Source organism: Leptosomus discolor, chromosome Z (assembly GCF_034619465.1).
Source record: "Leptosomus discolor isolate bLepDis1 chromosome Z, bLepDis1.hap2, whole genome shotgun sequence".
NCBI lineage: Eukaryota > Metazoa > Chordata > Aves > Leptosomiformes > Leptosomidae > Leptosomus > Leptosomus discolor.
In genome coordinates this window covers 24,336,717-24,352,680 of record NC_141419.1, presented here as the reverse complement: position 1 = coordinate 24,352,680, position 15,964 = coordinate 24,336,717, and the positions used below count along the sequence as shown (strand labels likewise).

Below are 15,964 nucleotides of genomic sequence, written 5' to 3'. Positions count from 1 at the left end.
ACCATGTCCGTCTCCCTCAGCCTCTAATGGCACCTAAAGCTGAGAAGCCATATTCTCAGTTACCCATTTAAAAATTACAAAGAACCATAAAGGCAAGCTTAGCTTAAAATCAAGAATTCATGCAAATTATACGCAAAATGTAAAAGGTTTACCAAACATCTTATTTTTTTTCCCTTCACAGAGTTTCTCACACCAGGATGGTGGTAAGTGTCTTTTTATTATCGTATAGCTTTGAGTTTAACAAGAGGTTACTGTAGCTTTGTTGCAAAGGTTTACAGAGTGGTGATTCTTCTTTTAATTGGATGTTTCTGATTTATTGCTAGAGCCATTACTTCTTTCCTTGGTGTTGCTGTCATATAAGCACAAACATCACTATTGTGGTGAAACAGTACTCCTTTGGCAGAACTCGATCTCTTCTTATGTGTACACAAGCGGAAAGAACAGCATGAATGACTTAAAACAGACAACATACAACTCCTATTTTATTGACCCCTTTCGCCACATGATAGCCCTGCACTGCAGACTCCTTTTCACATCTCTGTCAGTCTTCTCCATTGTATGTGCTCCTGCTCTGTTCATAAATAGTTAAATACAATGATGACTATTCCTAATATACAGGAAGAACTATTAAAATTAGATTACTTCTCTGAATATTGATATTCTCTGTGTGATGATTCTTACAAAAGGAAAACCTTGCATGGCTGGATAAGGAATTAATAATTCGTAGTTTTTGAAGTCACTGTCACAGTATGTGTGATCAGTCTAAATACTGAGCTATAAATTTAGGTGTTTGAGTGAGCAAATAATATGGTTGGTTCCCAGGAAGCTAGACAGATCCTTGTAGTTCCTCTCCAGGACCCTTAGGACCCAGGAAGGATATCATGCTGATCCATCTGCAGATAAATCTCTGCTCCAGACACTTATTCTCAGTACATGTCTTCGAACTGACAAGATTCAAAATACTGAGGTCAAGACTACCTCCTCCAGCTGCTGTCAAAGCCATGTCCAACTGTACTGTGAGTACAGATGAAGAATATGTAGGATGATCCTAACATTAAAGCACTGGGACACAATGGAAGGTTAATATGCAGAATATGAGCTGGCTTGGAGGTGTCTTTTTGAGGTGATTAATATTGCTTAGTAAGAGGGTTTTCTTTTTGGCTCATAGATCTGGTTCAGAAATTTTCACTTCTGTGAGCAATGAAATTCAAGTTTTACGTCAAAATCCCATTGTCAAAAAAAAAATAAGTGCCAGATAGGGTGCTCCATGGTAGGGACTTACTCTTCCTTCTTCCTAGAGCATTTGAAATTGGCTACCACAAAGTAAATAAAGATCCAGAATGACAACTATTTTGTATCTATGTGGAGTTTCACTGTGGTTGTTGCTAAGTTTCCAAAAGGAATGATGCCTACAGGATTCAGCACCCAAAGTGCACAGGAGCTCTTATGACTCCTGCAAGATGCAGTCTGCCTCTTCATGTGTGTTGTGATAAAATGGGAACCAAAGGAAGACCCAGCTAGCAAATACGAAGCGGTAGTTTCCCCAAAGGCATTTTCTATGTAGTATTGTAGTTTCATTGGGTTTGAGAGGAGCCTCGCGCTCTCCAGATTTTGCCTGCTTTCAGTGGATCACTCCCTCACAGACTGAGCCAGAAGCAAGGACAGCTCATGATTTCAGAACAGCTACAGAAAACTACAAGATCATACCAAAGGCAAGAGAACACCTCCAGAATAAATGTGCAAGCAGAGGGAGCAGGGGTTATAGCTAAGTTAAGTGGTACCTCTTCTCTTTCAGACCACTTGCTTTGTGTATCTTGTCTCTTCCTCTCAGCAGCTGATCCCTGCGGGCTGGGGTGGGCCCAGGTCATCCTCTAAGCAGTACCATACTCTGCTCCTCTAGGAATGGTCAAGGCTGCAAGCTGTCCTGTTAGCCCTCCTGCTGTGGGCATGATGTGACCGTACACCTTCACACGGTGAACACTGAGCAGGTCCTCTGTTTTCTGCTTTCTGACAACAGTCTGTGAGGGTAGCTGATCAGGATAGGAAGAAAACACATACATAACTAGCTGCGAGCCCTTTGGTACCACAGATTTTTCCTTCCTTCAAAAACATGTAGGACTTTGTTGCAGCTGATCAGCCACCTGTCTGGCAACCGTCTGTAACACATGCTGCAGAGGGAAATAGTAGGAGCCACTGGATAATACAGGAAGGCTGTGTAAAACAGACACAAACCAATACTGACCTGTTGGGGCAATTTCTTCAATTGCTGACACATCCTGAAAGACTTTGCGTCCATAAATGTCACATTACTTTGCTCTGGGTCTATCCCTCCCTTTATTCTAAACACCATGATGGTACATAAAGTGATTTATCTCACCATTGTGTCCCTGTGCATGTTTTTGTGCCATATATATAGTGGTGACAGAGCTTTTGAGTGTGCAGAAAGCACAGCTAGAGACTTCAAAGCCCAGAGGGGTCCAGTCAAAGGCTGTGAGGGAATGGGATATGTGGTGGTGAGGACCAGTGGCCAATCAAGTGACCCTCTGTGCCCTTCCTACCCTTCTCAGAAAACAACTGTGTTTGGCAATGATCATTTCTGAGCTTGAAGTCATCCAGGCACAATAATGCAAATCCCTCATTTTCCAGGGTACAAACACACTTTGCCTTTATAGATGACCACGTAAGAGAAAGCAGAGCAGAAATGCTGAGGCTGGGGGCTGTGGCCCTGTCACCTGCAGTTATGCTTCTGCCAGCTCATTGATGGCTTGTTGCTATCAAGCTCTCCATTTAATAAGGCCTGAGATGATGCTAGGAATGACATCATTTGTTGCTGCTCAGATCTGCAGTAGAAACCAGGCATGCCTTAGTGTTTTGCTGGATGCAAATTGTGAATGAATTGAAAACTCCTGTATACATAAGTTTGTGGCTCAATATATATATAAAATAAAAGCCATATTAAGATCTTATGTTAACTCCCTTGATGGTGCTGAATTTGCTTCAGGGGTAAATTCATCCTCTGCAATCTTTGGCCATCTGTATGCAAACTGCGTGCTGCTACTTCAGCCAGTATACAGAAGCCATAATTAAAGTAGCTCTACGGTTTGCACAAACCTCTGTTTGCATTTGGTAGGTATTAGCATATATTTGGCAAAAATGCATCTCTGGAAACTTGTTCTAGATTGTTTAGTTCCCAACACATTGCTTAGAGACTCACCTGGTTTTCTTTCCTCTGATCTTGATCAGCTGTGCAGCCCAACAGCAAAACAGATGAGCATGTCCTCAGAGGAGTCAAGTACAGGTCTTTGTAGAGTGCTTTCCATGTGTCCTGTAAAAACTCATCATGACTGTTTTTCCATTGTAGGGGTTTAAGTAACTTTTTAATTTGATCTGCATCTATGGCTGCCACGATTACAGCATCTCTGGCCACCTGAGTGAAAAACATTGATCACCACCCTTTGAGTGCAGCCTGCTAGCCAATTTCCTCCCCATCTTGCAGACCACCCATTCGATCTGTATCTTGCCAGTTTGTTCAGGAGAAGGCTCTGGGAAACAGTGTCAAAGCTTTGCAGAAATCCAAGTAAGCAACAGCCACTGCTCTTCCCATGTCAACAGAAGAGGTTATTTTGTTGTAAAAGGTGATTAGGTTAGTCTGTCATGATTTGTCCATGGTAAATTTGTGCTGGCTTTTCCCTCCTTCATTTGGATTGTAATAGTTTCTAGGAGGACTTATTCCATTACTTTCCAGGGAATGAAGTAGGACCAATGGGCCTCTAGTTTCCTGGGTCCTCTTTTGTTTCCTTCCTATAGATGGGCATGACATTTTCCCTCTTCCAGTCACCAGGGACATCCCCTGATCTCCATGACTTTCAAATATTATAGATAGTCTCGTTGCAACAACTTTTAGCCACTTCTCTTAACATATTGGGTTGGATTCCAACTAGACCCATGGAATTATGAGCCCTTGCAAGAGGCCACAGACCAGCCCTTCCCCCACTACTGGCAGGTCAACGCATGAGTTGTCGTAGCTACTTGATCTTGTGATCTGAGGTCCAGATACACCAGTAAGAACAGAGGCAAAGAAGGTATTGAGAACACCTGCCTTGTCTGCATTGTTAATGACTAGTTTTCCTGCCCTGTTTAGTAGTGGGTGTATGTCTTCCCTGGGCTTCTGCTTACTGCTTACAAATTTGAAGAACCCTTTCTTGTTGTACTTGACACCTTTGGCCAATTTCAGTGCTAGATGAACCTTCCTGACTGCATCTCTGCATCCCCTAGCAAGGTTCTTGTAGTCCTCAATGGCTATTTGGCTGCCTTGCCATAGCCAGTACGGTTCTTTTTTGCTTTTAATGACACCTAAAAGCTCATTGTTAGGTCAGGATGGCCTTTTGTTCAGCCTTCTTCCTTTCCCTTAGTAGAGGATGGACTGTCCTTGTGCTTTCAGCAGGCACTCTTGAATAATTCCCAGGACTCACAAGCTCCTTCACCCTCCATGGATGCTTCCCAACGGAATCCCTCGCAGTTTGTCTCTGAGCATGTTGAAGTTGGCTCTTCTAAAATTCAGGGTCTTTGTCCTGCTACTGGTCTTCATTGTGCTCAGCAGGATCTTAAACTCAGCGCTGTTGTGGTCACAAGGCTATCATTGGTAGTTACGTTGTCAAGTAAGTCTCAGTTTGCAAGCAGTATATCTAGCAGCGTGCTGGTCCTAGTTGGCATGTCCAGCATTTATAGCAGGAAGCTGTCCTCAATGTGTGTCAGGAACCTGATGGACAGTTTGTGCACCAATTTTTTTTTTTTCTAACAAATGTCTAGGTGATTGAAGCTATGCAAGAGAACCAGCTTCTGTTGGTCTGAGACTTCCTTGAGCAGCCAAAGTAAGGTTTTGTTGGCTTTGTCATCCTGATTAGGTCAGTAACAAGTACCTAACACAAGATCCCTCTTGGTGGTGATCTCTCTAATCCTGATGCAAAGGCATTCATTCCATAGAATCAGCGTAGTCTCTAGAGCTCTCCTCTATACAGTCAAATTGCTCTTTCACATAAAATGTAACTAACTCCACCTCTTTTTCTTCCTTTTCTATCTTTCTGAAAGTGTTTGTAGCCATCCATTGTGGTCTTCCTGTTATTTGAGTTTTCCCACCAAGTTTCTGTGATTCCTATGACATCTCTCAGGCTGGGAATGGATCTCTAGTCTCCTGCTTGTTGCACAGATTACATGCATTAGTATACAAGCACTGGAGGTGGCTGAACTTAGGGTTCTTGGCTTTGGAAAGGGTTGGTGAGCGTTCCTGACTGCTCTGATAGGTGCGCTCATCCACCCTTTTGCTTATGGATATACAGGTGTCAATTGTGGACCCTACCACCGAAGTTCAGTAGTTGAAAGAATGATTCACTAGGTCAGAGCCAGGCTATTCAGCTTTTAGCAAAGCTTCCTGCTTAAACCTCCATTTGTGGTTTTACCAATGTGCTGGGAGGGTCATAATCTCTGTTCCCTCTGATGCAGCCCTGTGGAGCCCCAGAGGGCTTTGCAGGTGGAATAGCCTGCCCTGAGACCCAGTATTTGCACCAGTGATTTTAGTGGTAGATAGACTTTCTAAAGATAATCCAGCCCTTGGAAAATGAGCTTGTCTGACTTTGGGCCACAAGCCTCTGCGTGGGAGCTATTCTGAGCAGTTCTGAAGCTTTAATTTTGTGTGAGCTCCCTTGAAGGATTATCTTGCCCCATATGTTTTCCCAAGCACTTGTCTGTCTGATAATATGGAAGAGTGCCATACTCCTAAAATGCAGTTTGTTGTAAGTAGTACAAAAAGCCACAGGACATGTTTTATGGCATGCTTAGATATTAATAACTCATCAAAGCTTCAAATGAAGATATTGAATGCAGTCAGTTCAAATGGTTCAATTTATATTCTGTCTCACTTCTCATGTGAATGAAATGCTAATTTGCATCTCATCCGCTCCTCGTAAAATTGATCTCTTACATCCTTTCTAAAGGTGCTAAATGAAACAGACCTTGTTGCCAGTGAGATAAAGGGAAATGAGCATATTTGTTTTCTTTGGGGTGTGCAAGACAGAAACTGGCAGGATCAACCAAGCGCCAGCTTATTCTAGTCAAATACCTCATTTCTGGGACACTTGGGACCCACTTGCTTCAGAAGAAAGTACACAAGAATCTCACCCCCGATCACCACACCACCCCCAGCATTCACTTCTTAGGACAATGATGAGAGATTATGAGGAGCCCTGAAGTGACTTTTTAATATTTTATTCTAAGTAGCATACAGAGAAGTTTCTAAACTGAGTTGATATTAACAACATATAACACTTACCTAGGTATTGTCTCCTAGCACGGAAGGCAAAAACCCCACAACTTACTAACGTCCACAGACATGTATGGCATCAGAGTGAGAGTTTCACCATCAAGCTGTACGACTTATCTTGCTTACTGCTAGATCTCAGCAGTGCTAGCTGTCAGGATGGTCAGCTCAGTTCCCTGTACATGCACCGGGGAAAAAGACACTTGTAAAGGATTTTGCCTCCTGCAATGCCATGGGATGAGAATTGTACCCTGACCGTGACTATTTATTCTCATGGACTGCAAAAGAAGTAAGGAAGATTAGTTAAGCAGCACAAGTCTGCACTGATTACACACACGTGTGGACAAACAGGTCTGTCACTCAAGTCACTGGATGAGTGTATACTGAAACTAGTGTTCTAGCAGTACACTCTACAGAGTGAATAATTACTAAATTTCTGCCATTTCCAGAACACAAAGTGCCTTCTTATTCTGGCCCAGAAACATACTCCCCACTTTATCCTTCTGAGAAATCACTTCAGTTTTCTATAATGGCCTGCTCATTTGCTGGTCATATTTCCTGGAATAACAACACCAAGCATTGTATCAATTTCTCACCAGAGGCAAGAAACCCTGCAAAAGAAAGCAGCTGTTGCTGGCCATTGCTCAGTCAGCTGTGTCCTAAACAATTATTTCTCCTAGGCTCTAGTGCTAAAAATAAAAAAACTTTGAGGAAACAGTATGCATTGAAAATATAAAAGCCCATTTGCCAGGACTGCCATTTGTCCACTGAAGTAATAAAATAGTATTTCCCTGGCCAAGTTTTTTTTTTTAATTCATCTGTTACAAACTGAACTTACATACTAACTTCCTGGATTTCTGGAATGAATTTACACTGTGCCTCTGTGCCATCCTTCTCTGACGCAGGAAGGGGCAAAGGGAACCCCCTTATCTGAGTCACTTACAGTGCTCCATGGATGGAGTGTCTTCTTGGGGACTATGATTGCTCTCTTCCTGCACCCAGCAGCACTGGTGGCCACTGCAGGCTGTTAAGGTGCTAAACCATTTCACTGATACCAGGCCCAGTTTTCCTTCCAAAGGAGCAGACTTTGGGATTAGAGGTGGCACATCATGTCTTTGCTGAGGATGCCACCAGGTGTAGGCTTTTTTTCCGGGGTGGGTGTTAAGCCATAGGGAATGTGATGAAAATGCCTCTTTTCACCACATGCAGTCAAGCAGCCTGCAACAGGCCACTTCATTTTCTCTCTCCTTTCACCAGTTCACATTTATGGTCTGTGCTGGTCTTCCTATCTCTCTTTATGTATAACCTTAAATAATGACAAGAGGCACCAAGGAAGGCAGATTCTGCCTCCTACCCAGACACATGGACCAGGCCATACCAAGGGCTCAGCAATTTAAATTACATATTGTACCAGCAAAGTACCCTTGGAGGAAAAAGAATGCTCTGTTTCACACCAAATGGGATCTTATGTTTGAACAGAAGTTAACCGTTTCCATATAAAACTGAAAACATTTCCTGTGGATAGGAAAGAATGTGATTTTTAATTTTTTTTTCTTTTTCATTTTGGTTTGATGCTTGAACTGTAGGTCAGTTATTTGCACATCTCTCCTCTGAGCTCTGCGTTTAGCTTAGCCGGTGAATCCAAGCAGAACAATATACACTATCTGGTTATATTTAACACAGCCACAAAACATCTCTGGGTAAATATTTGTAAATTTCTTTAATGTCTCTTCTAAAGAACATATGTAGCTTACGCTAAGCAACCATAAGCTCAAATGTGAAACAGGTCTGTCCTTTAAGATAGCTTTCTACTTGTTCAGAGTTTGCTAATGAACAATGGCACTGCAGAACCGGCGGGTGGTTAATACCTACTGAAGGTCACAACAGGCACCCTATCAGTATCTATATGTGATTTCATTATTAGCTAAATTTCAGTTTTAAGAACAAAAAGCCAAATGCCAGTTCAATAATATCAGAAACAACCAGTGCAAAAGAGCTGGCCTTTCATTCCATTCAGTCAACACTAGCATTTTTAGGCTTTTATATCTCTATTTGAAATGTCATGTATTCTGGGTATCACATTAGGTTTGCTCCTTACCTTCCCCCTCTCTCCCCTCCATTTTAAAGGTCACGGACTTGATAAATCCAGAACCCCCTGACAAATAATTTTATGTGTTCAACTGACATAAGGTTTGAGTCATCTGGACCCATTCCCTCCTGCCTCAGCTAGTCTATTGAACAGCAATCACACGACAGTGACTTCGCACTTTGTTTGCTTTGATGCAATTATCTAGTACAAAGCTCCAGTGACTATTGTCAGGGCTGACAACACTCTGCTGTCTAAGCAATGAAGCCACTGGGGCTCGTAGCATGAATCTAACTGTTTCCTGTTCTCTGACACCAGATGCAGTAAATTACATTTACTCCCAGATCCCTGAACTCCCAACCCTCTATTCACGAACAGCAGAGCCAGTTCCTGGGTGGGACGGAGCAAGCAGAGTAGCTGGTAAGTCTCAAGGAACAAAGTGTTATAATGCCAGTCCAGTAGCCATGAACTTTTTTTGTTATATTACCTTAATGGGTCTGGTGTCTCGATATCATTTAAATGCCAGGAAATGCTGCTTGAATTTTATTTTGTAAATAAGTCAAGGGTTTTTGAGCAGCAATGAGAACGTTCAAAACAATGTAGTTGAACTACATACAAGTCCAGGTTTTTTACATAGAAACATTCAGTTCTTTCAATCTCTGCTAATACAAATACATGGTATCTAGGCCAAGGTTTTGTTTCCTCCATTGTACCCCTGCAACTCCCATTAAGATGAATGAGACAGACAGGCACCCACAAGACCCTATAGGTGCCTCAAACATTTATGTCATTTTGTATTTATTTGTATGCCATTGTTTTTTCTTGGGGAAAAGGTGGGGAGAATTAAGGTATGTTTTGTGCTTAGAGTCATACAGAGAATTTTCTAACAAATTTTTGTGATTGAGTATGTGTCTTAAATGTAATAACATGATTGTTAAAAGCTCTATGTTTTTCTTATTTTCAAGATCCTTCTTTTCTAAAAAATGTCTTCCCTATCTCAAGACGAGATTGCTGGTAGCTATTTAAGAGATGTCTCAAGGAGTGGGAATGAAAGGTGGCTTACTTGAATAGTGGGTTAACAAGCATAGTGTCTGCAGCTAAGACACTGTACACATCCATGGGACATGTCATTTTGTTCAGAGGTCCTGTTGCAAGCCATTCCAAAATTTTCCCTTTCACCAGTGCTTACCCTGATCTGTCTTGAAAGCAAGCTTTCCCCTGTGTGTTTTGTGCCATTTTGTCAACACCAAGAAAACAATAATTTCCTTCATTCTGTGAAGCTTTGTTCCATGTAGTCCTTGATGAGAGTATCATATGTGTGCAATAGGTTAGAGAAAAGGCACTAGCATATATGCTCAAAGGTGGACTGTAAGCATCCATGTTAAAACAAGCTCAAAGTCTATTAAGATTTTTTTTCAAGAACAGCCTCTGAATCCACATAACAGGCAGAAGCCAAATCCTTTCATCTGCACATTGGGATCTTGTTGTGAAGCACTGCATCATATTACACTGTAATTAAAGCTTGTGCAGAAAACTTGTACCTGTGAATACTGGCTGTCAGCTTCAAGTACTGCTTTCAGTTTCAACTCCGTTGTCACAGTAGGTAGTTTTGTATTGTATTAATAGAACACATTTTGCAGTAAATAAGCTGGTTAAATAAAGATGTTTTAGAAATCAACATTAGTTCATTTTTCATCTACTTTGACAAGCTGGGCTGCTAGGTTTTCCTGCAGAGAATTAACATTATGCATACAGGCAGATAAGCCAGGTTCTATTATTCACTTCTCCCATGGCAATGCATTTCACTAGTGAACAGCTTTCTAAGAAACTTGCACATTTTTATGCATTTACTTTAGCTTTAATGCGATCCCAGGGGCAGATCATAAACCACATGTTAGACCAATATCTAAAAATCTGCTGCTGAAATCATGGTAGAAGAAATGAAAACAAAATGTTCACAGTGGCAAATGCTTAAGCAAATTAGACAAACATAAAATACACAAGGACCACACCTGTTAATTTTCTAGATCAGATCAGCCAGTAGGACGGAGTCTTCCAAGCAGTGCTAGAACTTGTTGCCCAAAGCCTTCCTGATAAGGAAGATATAACTTACCAGTACTCCATACCATAGATAAGAAGATGTATCTTGCAACTCTTCCTAAATATGGCCAGGTCCACACAATTTAGCTATCAGATTTCCCCTATCTGCTTCTTAATTCAGGCCGACTATAAAAGCCTTCTTTTATAGCACACTACTGAATGAAATGCGTTCATCAAAACAGGGAGAGTCTGGCAGGTTGCACCCTCTTCTGCACTAAAAATATCTGCAGTAACATGGCACTCAACTATTTCACAGGAAAATCAGCAACCTTTACTGAAAAGTCATGCCCTAGATAATGTTTGTATTTTTCCAGCTCCAGGGGAGCTCAGGGTGCTGCTTCTCACCAAGAAGGTTGTGGGTGGCCAGTCACTGGGCCAACGGTGCCCTCTCTGCAAAGCTGTCATGCTTAGGATAATTCAGGAACTTCTGCCCATCAGAGGTGATTTTCTGGACATGCTGTTGTTCCCTCATAGTTTACCTTTGCTTCAGTTCAGCTGGCTGCCACTCAAGAACCTGCCATTGTGTCAGTTTTAGCATCTTCACCGCAGGATAGCTGGTCTCTATTTTTACTTCTGTAATGTTGGAACTTATTGAACAATATCTGCCTGAGCAGCCCTGGCAAGGTCAAGCGATGTTCAAAGCCCACTTGCCCAAGGCCCAGGGCCCAAACCAATAAAAGAAATTCCCATTCCTTTCCTCCTCCCCCTCACCCCCACCCAAGAAACTGCACCTAGAAGGGAGCAAATGCCAGCATGTTAGTGGTAGCACCTGCATCTTTTTGTTTCATGGCCTCTATAAATTGGATTAAAGGCTTCAGGGCAGAGGTTCTTGCATGAGACTTGATGGGCACTTGCCCATCAGCTCCTGGGCTGGTACGGTCCCATGCAAGTGATCCAGGCCAGCTGCTCTCTGAGCTGCACCATGTGTGCCACAGCTCCTCAGAGCAACCTGCTTAAGGGCTTAATTGCTACTGGCCCTGGAGTGACAGTGTTCTTCCTTATTTCCAGCCTAAATCTCCCCTGTTTCAGTCCATGCCACCTGCCTTTCAGTCTCCTGCCACATACCTAAGAGCAGAGCCCAGCTCTTTTCCCTACAGCCTCCTCCTGGCTGCTCAAGCTGGTGTGGGGTAGCCAGGCATGAAAACTCCAGCATGGGAGAGAGAGACTAGAAAACTGATATTCGTGCTTCGTTGTGAAGATGGGCATCCTGTGCTCAGGGTCAGCTATGGACTCAGCCAGTGCATAAACCTCCCAAAGCAGTGGTGAAACACAGTCCTTAGGGATATTCTCCTAGCTTGCAATGGCCAAGGTGAGATCCCTGCTTCTGCAGCTCGCTACAACCTTCAGCAATGCCTTGCTCTCAGAGGTAGCGATGCTTCTTCACCCACCAGCACCTCTCTCTTCCGGCTCCATGCAGGTGTTTGTGGGGTGCTGCACTTGACCTAACCAGTCCTGCAGGGCTGACCAAGGTCTGAGCAGATGTACACAGCATGTAGATGGCCAGACCCCTGCCCCTTTGGCTGGGCTGCCTACCAGACTGCGCTCCTGGGGGCCAGAAGACACCACCCTGGGGGCACCAGCATGCACTTACCCAGCAATACATGAATTTTCTCTCTAGAGCTATAGGGAGAGTCATGCTGCACATAATGATAAACTTGCTATTGCTGATGAAATACTTTGCTTTAAGGATACAAAAAAAAAAAAAACAAAACAACTCTATTGTGCATGAGTAATAAGACTAAGGGAATATATTCAAGCAAGAGTAAATCTTTATATTCATTACTTTTTAAATACAAGCATACCAAGCTACATTGGTTCTTGGGGCAAGGATATGACTTGAAAATAAATCAGGAAAAAAAAGCCAACACATCACTTTGTGGCATCCCCAGGTAAGACAAATCATGATTATACCATTGAGGTTCATTGGTGGAAACAGTCGCTGTAAGTTTCAAAAACGCTTGTCACTGCGTGTGGTAATTTGTAACGTAAGTGTCTGTGGATGTCTGTCCAGGAGCAAAAATGTCATCATCTGCATACAAGGAATGCTTAAACAGATGACCACTTCTGGAAAATCTGTGAGACCTTTGCACATTTTTCTTTGAAAAGCTGTCTAGTGAGATGCCATCATATCTCAAAATGGGTGTCAGAGTGGTGTAGACTGCCTGTCTGTTCCTACTGTGTGGTCTCTACAATTTTCAATCTTGTTACTGCGTCTTTCTTAACTGCTAGAAAAGCTTCTTTGCTGTTCTAAAGCAACATCCCTCACACACGTTTTTACCTGTTGTTTCATGATGCTTTGAGAATCAGTTTATTATTACTTTTTCCTTCAACTTTGGCAATGGTGCTTAAGGCCTAATTCAAATAAACACAGGAGCACTTCCTGGCCATTTTGTACGTTCTCTTAACCTTCAAACAGAGATCACCGTCGATGCCTTGGTGTGGAAGCTGAGACCTGCCCTGCCACACATCTGCAGGAGAAATTATCCCATTCCTGTGCGATTTTGTTTTCTCACCTGTAGAGCAGGGGTAAACAATGTTTCTTCACCTCTCTAAGATGTTTTGAATGCTACGGATGGAAGAGTTAAGCAAGAACAAGCATTGATAATAAAACAGTCTGGGTGTTACTTGCAGCAAACAAAACTTGTTACCAGCTAACTGGCAGTTTGATGGCAGAGAAGGAAAAGAGAGTAGAGAGGTTCCTGGAGATGAGTTTCTGTGAATTTTGAGGCAAGTTCAGAATGGAAAGGTTGAGGGCAACCTGCATGCTGTCACCTCCCTTTGTCTAAATTACACCTAACCCAAGTGCTCTTGGTGCTCCTAATAGATCAGAGGCAACTCCACGTGGCATGAGATGGAAGACTAGGTCCTGTTTGCCACAGGTATGCCTAGCCTCCGGCTGCATAAAAAGCTATAGTGTAATAACTATCTCTGTCCACAGCATTGCGTCCCACTTCTAATGTAGAACACTTGGCCCTTTATAAGCAGGAGGTAGGAAAAGGGGCACCTTAATTTTCTTTGTCTGTTTGGCAATTAACCATTCACTGGCTTTTTTTGTTGTAACATGCACTTCCTCTCTTGTTTTCATTCAAGCTCTGTGCACCATGGAAATTAATGTGGAGAAAGACAAACAGACAGGAGAGACCAAGATTGTCTCTGCTTCACCTATTGGCCCAGATGAGGCCCATCAAAGAGGATTCAAAGTCTGTGATGATGATACCAAGGTAGTCTATGAGGTTCACTCTGGTGGCACAGTGGTAGAAAACGGAGTACATAAATTAAGCTCAAAGGACGTAGATGAACTTATGCAAAAAGCTGGACAATCAAGTGTAAAAGGAGGGTATGAAACAATGACTGTCTCAGACAGAAATGCGGTAGCCGACGGAAACCTTAGCCATACGAAGGAGCAAATGCTCTTCAAGGAGGCAAAGCTGGAAATGGTACACAAACACAGCAAAGGGCATGCTGTGAACCCTCAGCCCCAAGGCAAACCCTGCAGTGGCGAAGCCCCAGAGGCCAGCACAGATCAGCCGGTGACAATGATATTTATGGGCTACCAGAACATCGATGACGAAGAGGAGACAAAGAAGGTGCTGGGCTATGACGAGACCATTAAGGCAGAGCTGGTCCTGATTGATGAAGATGACGAGAAGTCATTGCGGGAGAAGACAGTGACAGACGTCTCCACCATGGACGGGAATGCTGCTGAGCTGGTCTCTGGCAGGCCCCTGTCGGACACGACAGAGCCCTCCTCTCCAGAGGGGAAGGAAGAGAGCCTGCCTTTGGAAGCTGCCCCAGGTACACAAAAGAAAAAGCGCTGTCAATGCTGTATTGTCATGTGAACACCTCCTCCTTCCCCGCTCTGGGCAGCTCCTGCTCCATCATTTACCTAGACCTCACTGTACTTCTAACTGCAATACTGTGAACTGGAAGTGAATGCCTCCATTGCCTTGCAGTTGGGTTGCTTTGTTCCTAGTTCTTCAGAAAGAGGAACGTATGGTTATTTTCCCATCAGACATACTATTTGGGGTTTGGGGAGGGCTTGTGGGGTTTATTGCTTCTTTTTTTGTTGTTGTTGGAATTTTTTTCTTAGTATTGCAGAGTGAGAGAAATGGGAAATAGAACAAATCTTTTCATATTTATTTGATTTATATATATTATATATATAATGAAAACACTTTTTGCATTTTTCTTTGGATATCTGGCAAGCTTGATCAGATTCCTAGGATTTTATGGGATTCTGAGTATCACAGCAGCTAGATACGAGAGCCTTAAAAAACTGTTTCTTCTCTTTTTTAAGAAAAATAACATTTAAACATTATTTTGTAGATCCTTTTTTTTATTTCTTGGGGGAAGGCTTAGATCATTTTACTGTTTTAATTTGCTAAAACTCAGACAAGTCTTTCCCAAAAAATTTGCATAGTTTTGTTTTATAGTAACTTACAGTTTAGTTTGCGGTGTCAGAAAAACCCATCAGCCATTTCTGCTTATTGGTGATACCAAAAGTGGACCTTAATTATTCTGTCTAGAAAATGTATGAATGATGATTTTGCCTTATATAAATCTTCCAGATTACAGTATTGTATGTGTACTTCATCCCCCCAAATTACAGTTGAAATTAACTTGACATGAAAAAGATGCAGCTGTCACGCCAACTGAAATGGAGTCACTGATCTAATTACTTGCCTTTCAGTAACTCTGCCAATGTTTATACATGAAGTTTTCCTGCTGAACTCCAGTAGATGAGAGATATTGCTTTCTATTTCCTTGGAATACAAATGAACTTCTCTCACAGTCTGACCCTCCTGCTGGAGTCAGTGATGAAATTCTTAGTGCTGGGAATGGGGGCAGGGCCAGTGTTTTATTTTGTAATCATTGAGGAAGTGTAATTTCTCATACAGTGTACCTCCAGTGCACCTACATAATGAGGTGATGGGTCTGATCCTGCCCTGCTTACCCAGGTAGAACTCCTGTGGAGACCCACCAGATTTTGTTGGAGCAGCTTTTCTGGGAGAAGATCCTACAGCTGCAAGGCTAACATTTTCAAAAACTGCTGGTGGTTTTGGATGCTTCATCTCCATGTGTGGGACACTTCAAAGGGGCCTGATTTCCAGTAAATTTTTTGCTTCATCTGCCCTCTGAAAATCAGACCTGTTAAAAACAACTCAAGGTGAAAACATAAAAAGGCGAAGGCATCCAAAATCAGTAGGTGTTTCTTTGTTTCTTGGTCCTTTGATTCTTCTAACTACAATGAAAAAGCAGCTAGCTTTTTCATGGCAAGATATTATGAGCCTGATTCTTGTCTCACACTGGTTTTGCCTAAGTGTAGCTTCACTCACTCTAGTGGAGTTAGTCTGAATTTTTAACTACAGAAGTGAGATTAAAAATCAAGATTTATATTTTCTGATAGTGTTAAAAAGTACTGAAGATTATTTTGAAGTGGTTTTGAAACTATCAGACTTTAAAAA

The 15,964-nt window shown here is 42.4% G+C and overlaps 2 protein-coding genes across 2 annotated transcripts in view; both read left to right on the top strand.

Moving 5' to 3' along the window:
* The window catches only part of LOC104343423 (paralemmin-1), an 85,726-nt gene extending 71,388 nt beyond the window's left edge, over positions 1–14,338 (top strand). Inside the window, exons 5-7 of the mRNA XM_086480049.1 lie at positions 182–203; positions 8,718–8,819; positions 13,590–14,338. Coding sequence (XP_086336175.1) covers positions 182–203; positions 8,718–8,819; positions 13,590–14,338 — 873 coding nt within the window. The remainder of the gene's footprint in view (positions 1–181; positions 204–8,717; positions 8,820–13,589) is intronic.
* Positions 1–15,964, top strand: part of LOC104350161 (PALM2-AKAP2 fusion protein) — a 223,104-nt gene that overhangs the window by 65,230 nt on the left and 141,910 nt on the right. Inside the window, exons 4-5 of the mRNA XM_086479813.1 lie at positions 182–203; positions 8,718–8,819. The gene's annotated coding sequence lies outside the window, so the exon portion shown is untranslated. The remainder of the gene's footprint in view (positions 1–181; positions 204–8,717; positions 8,820–15,964) is intronic.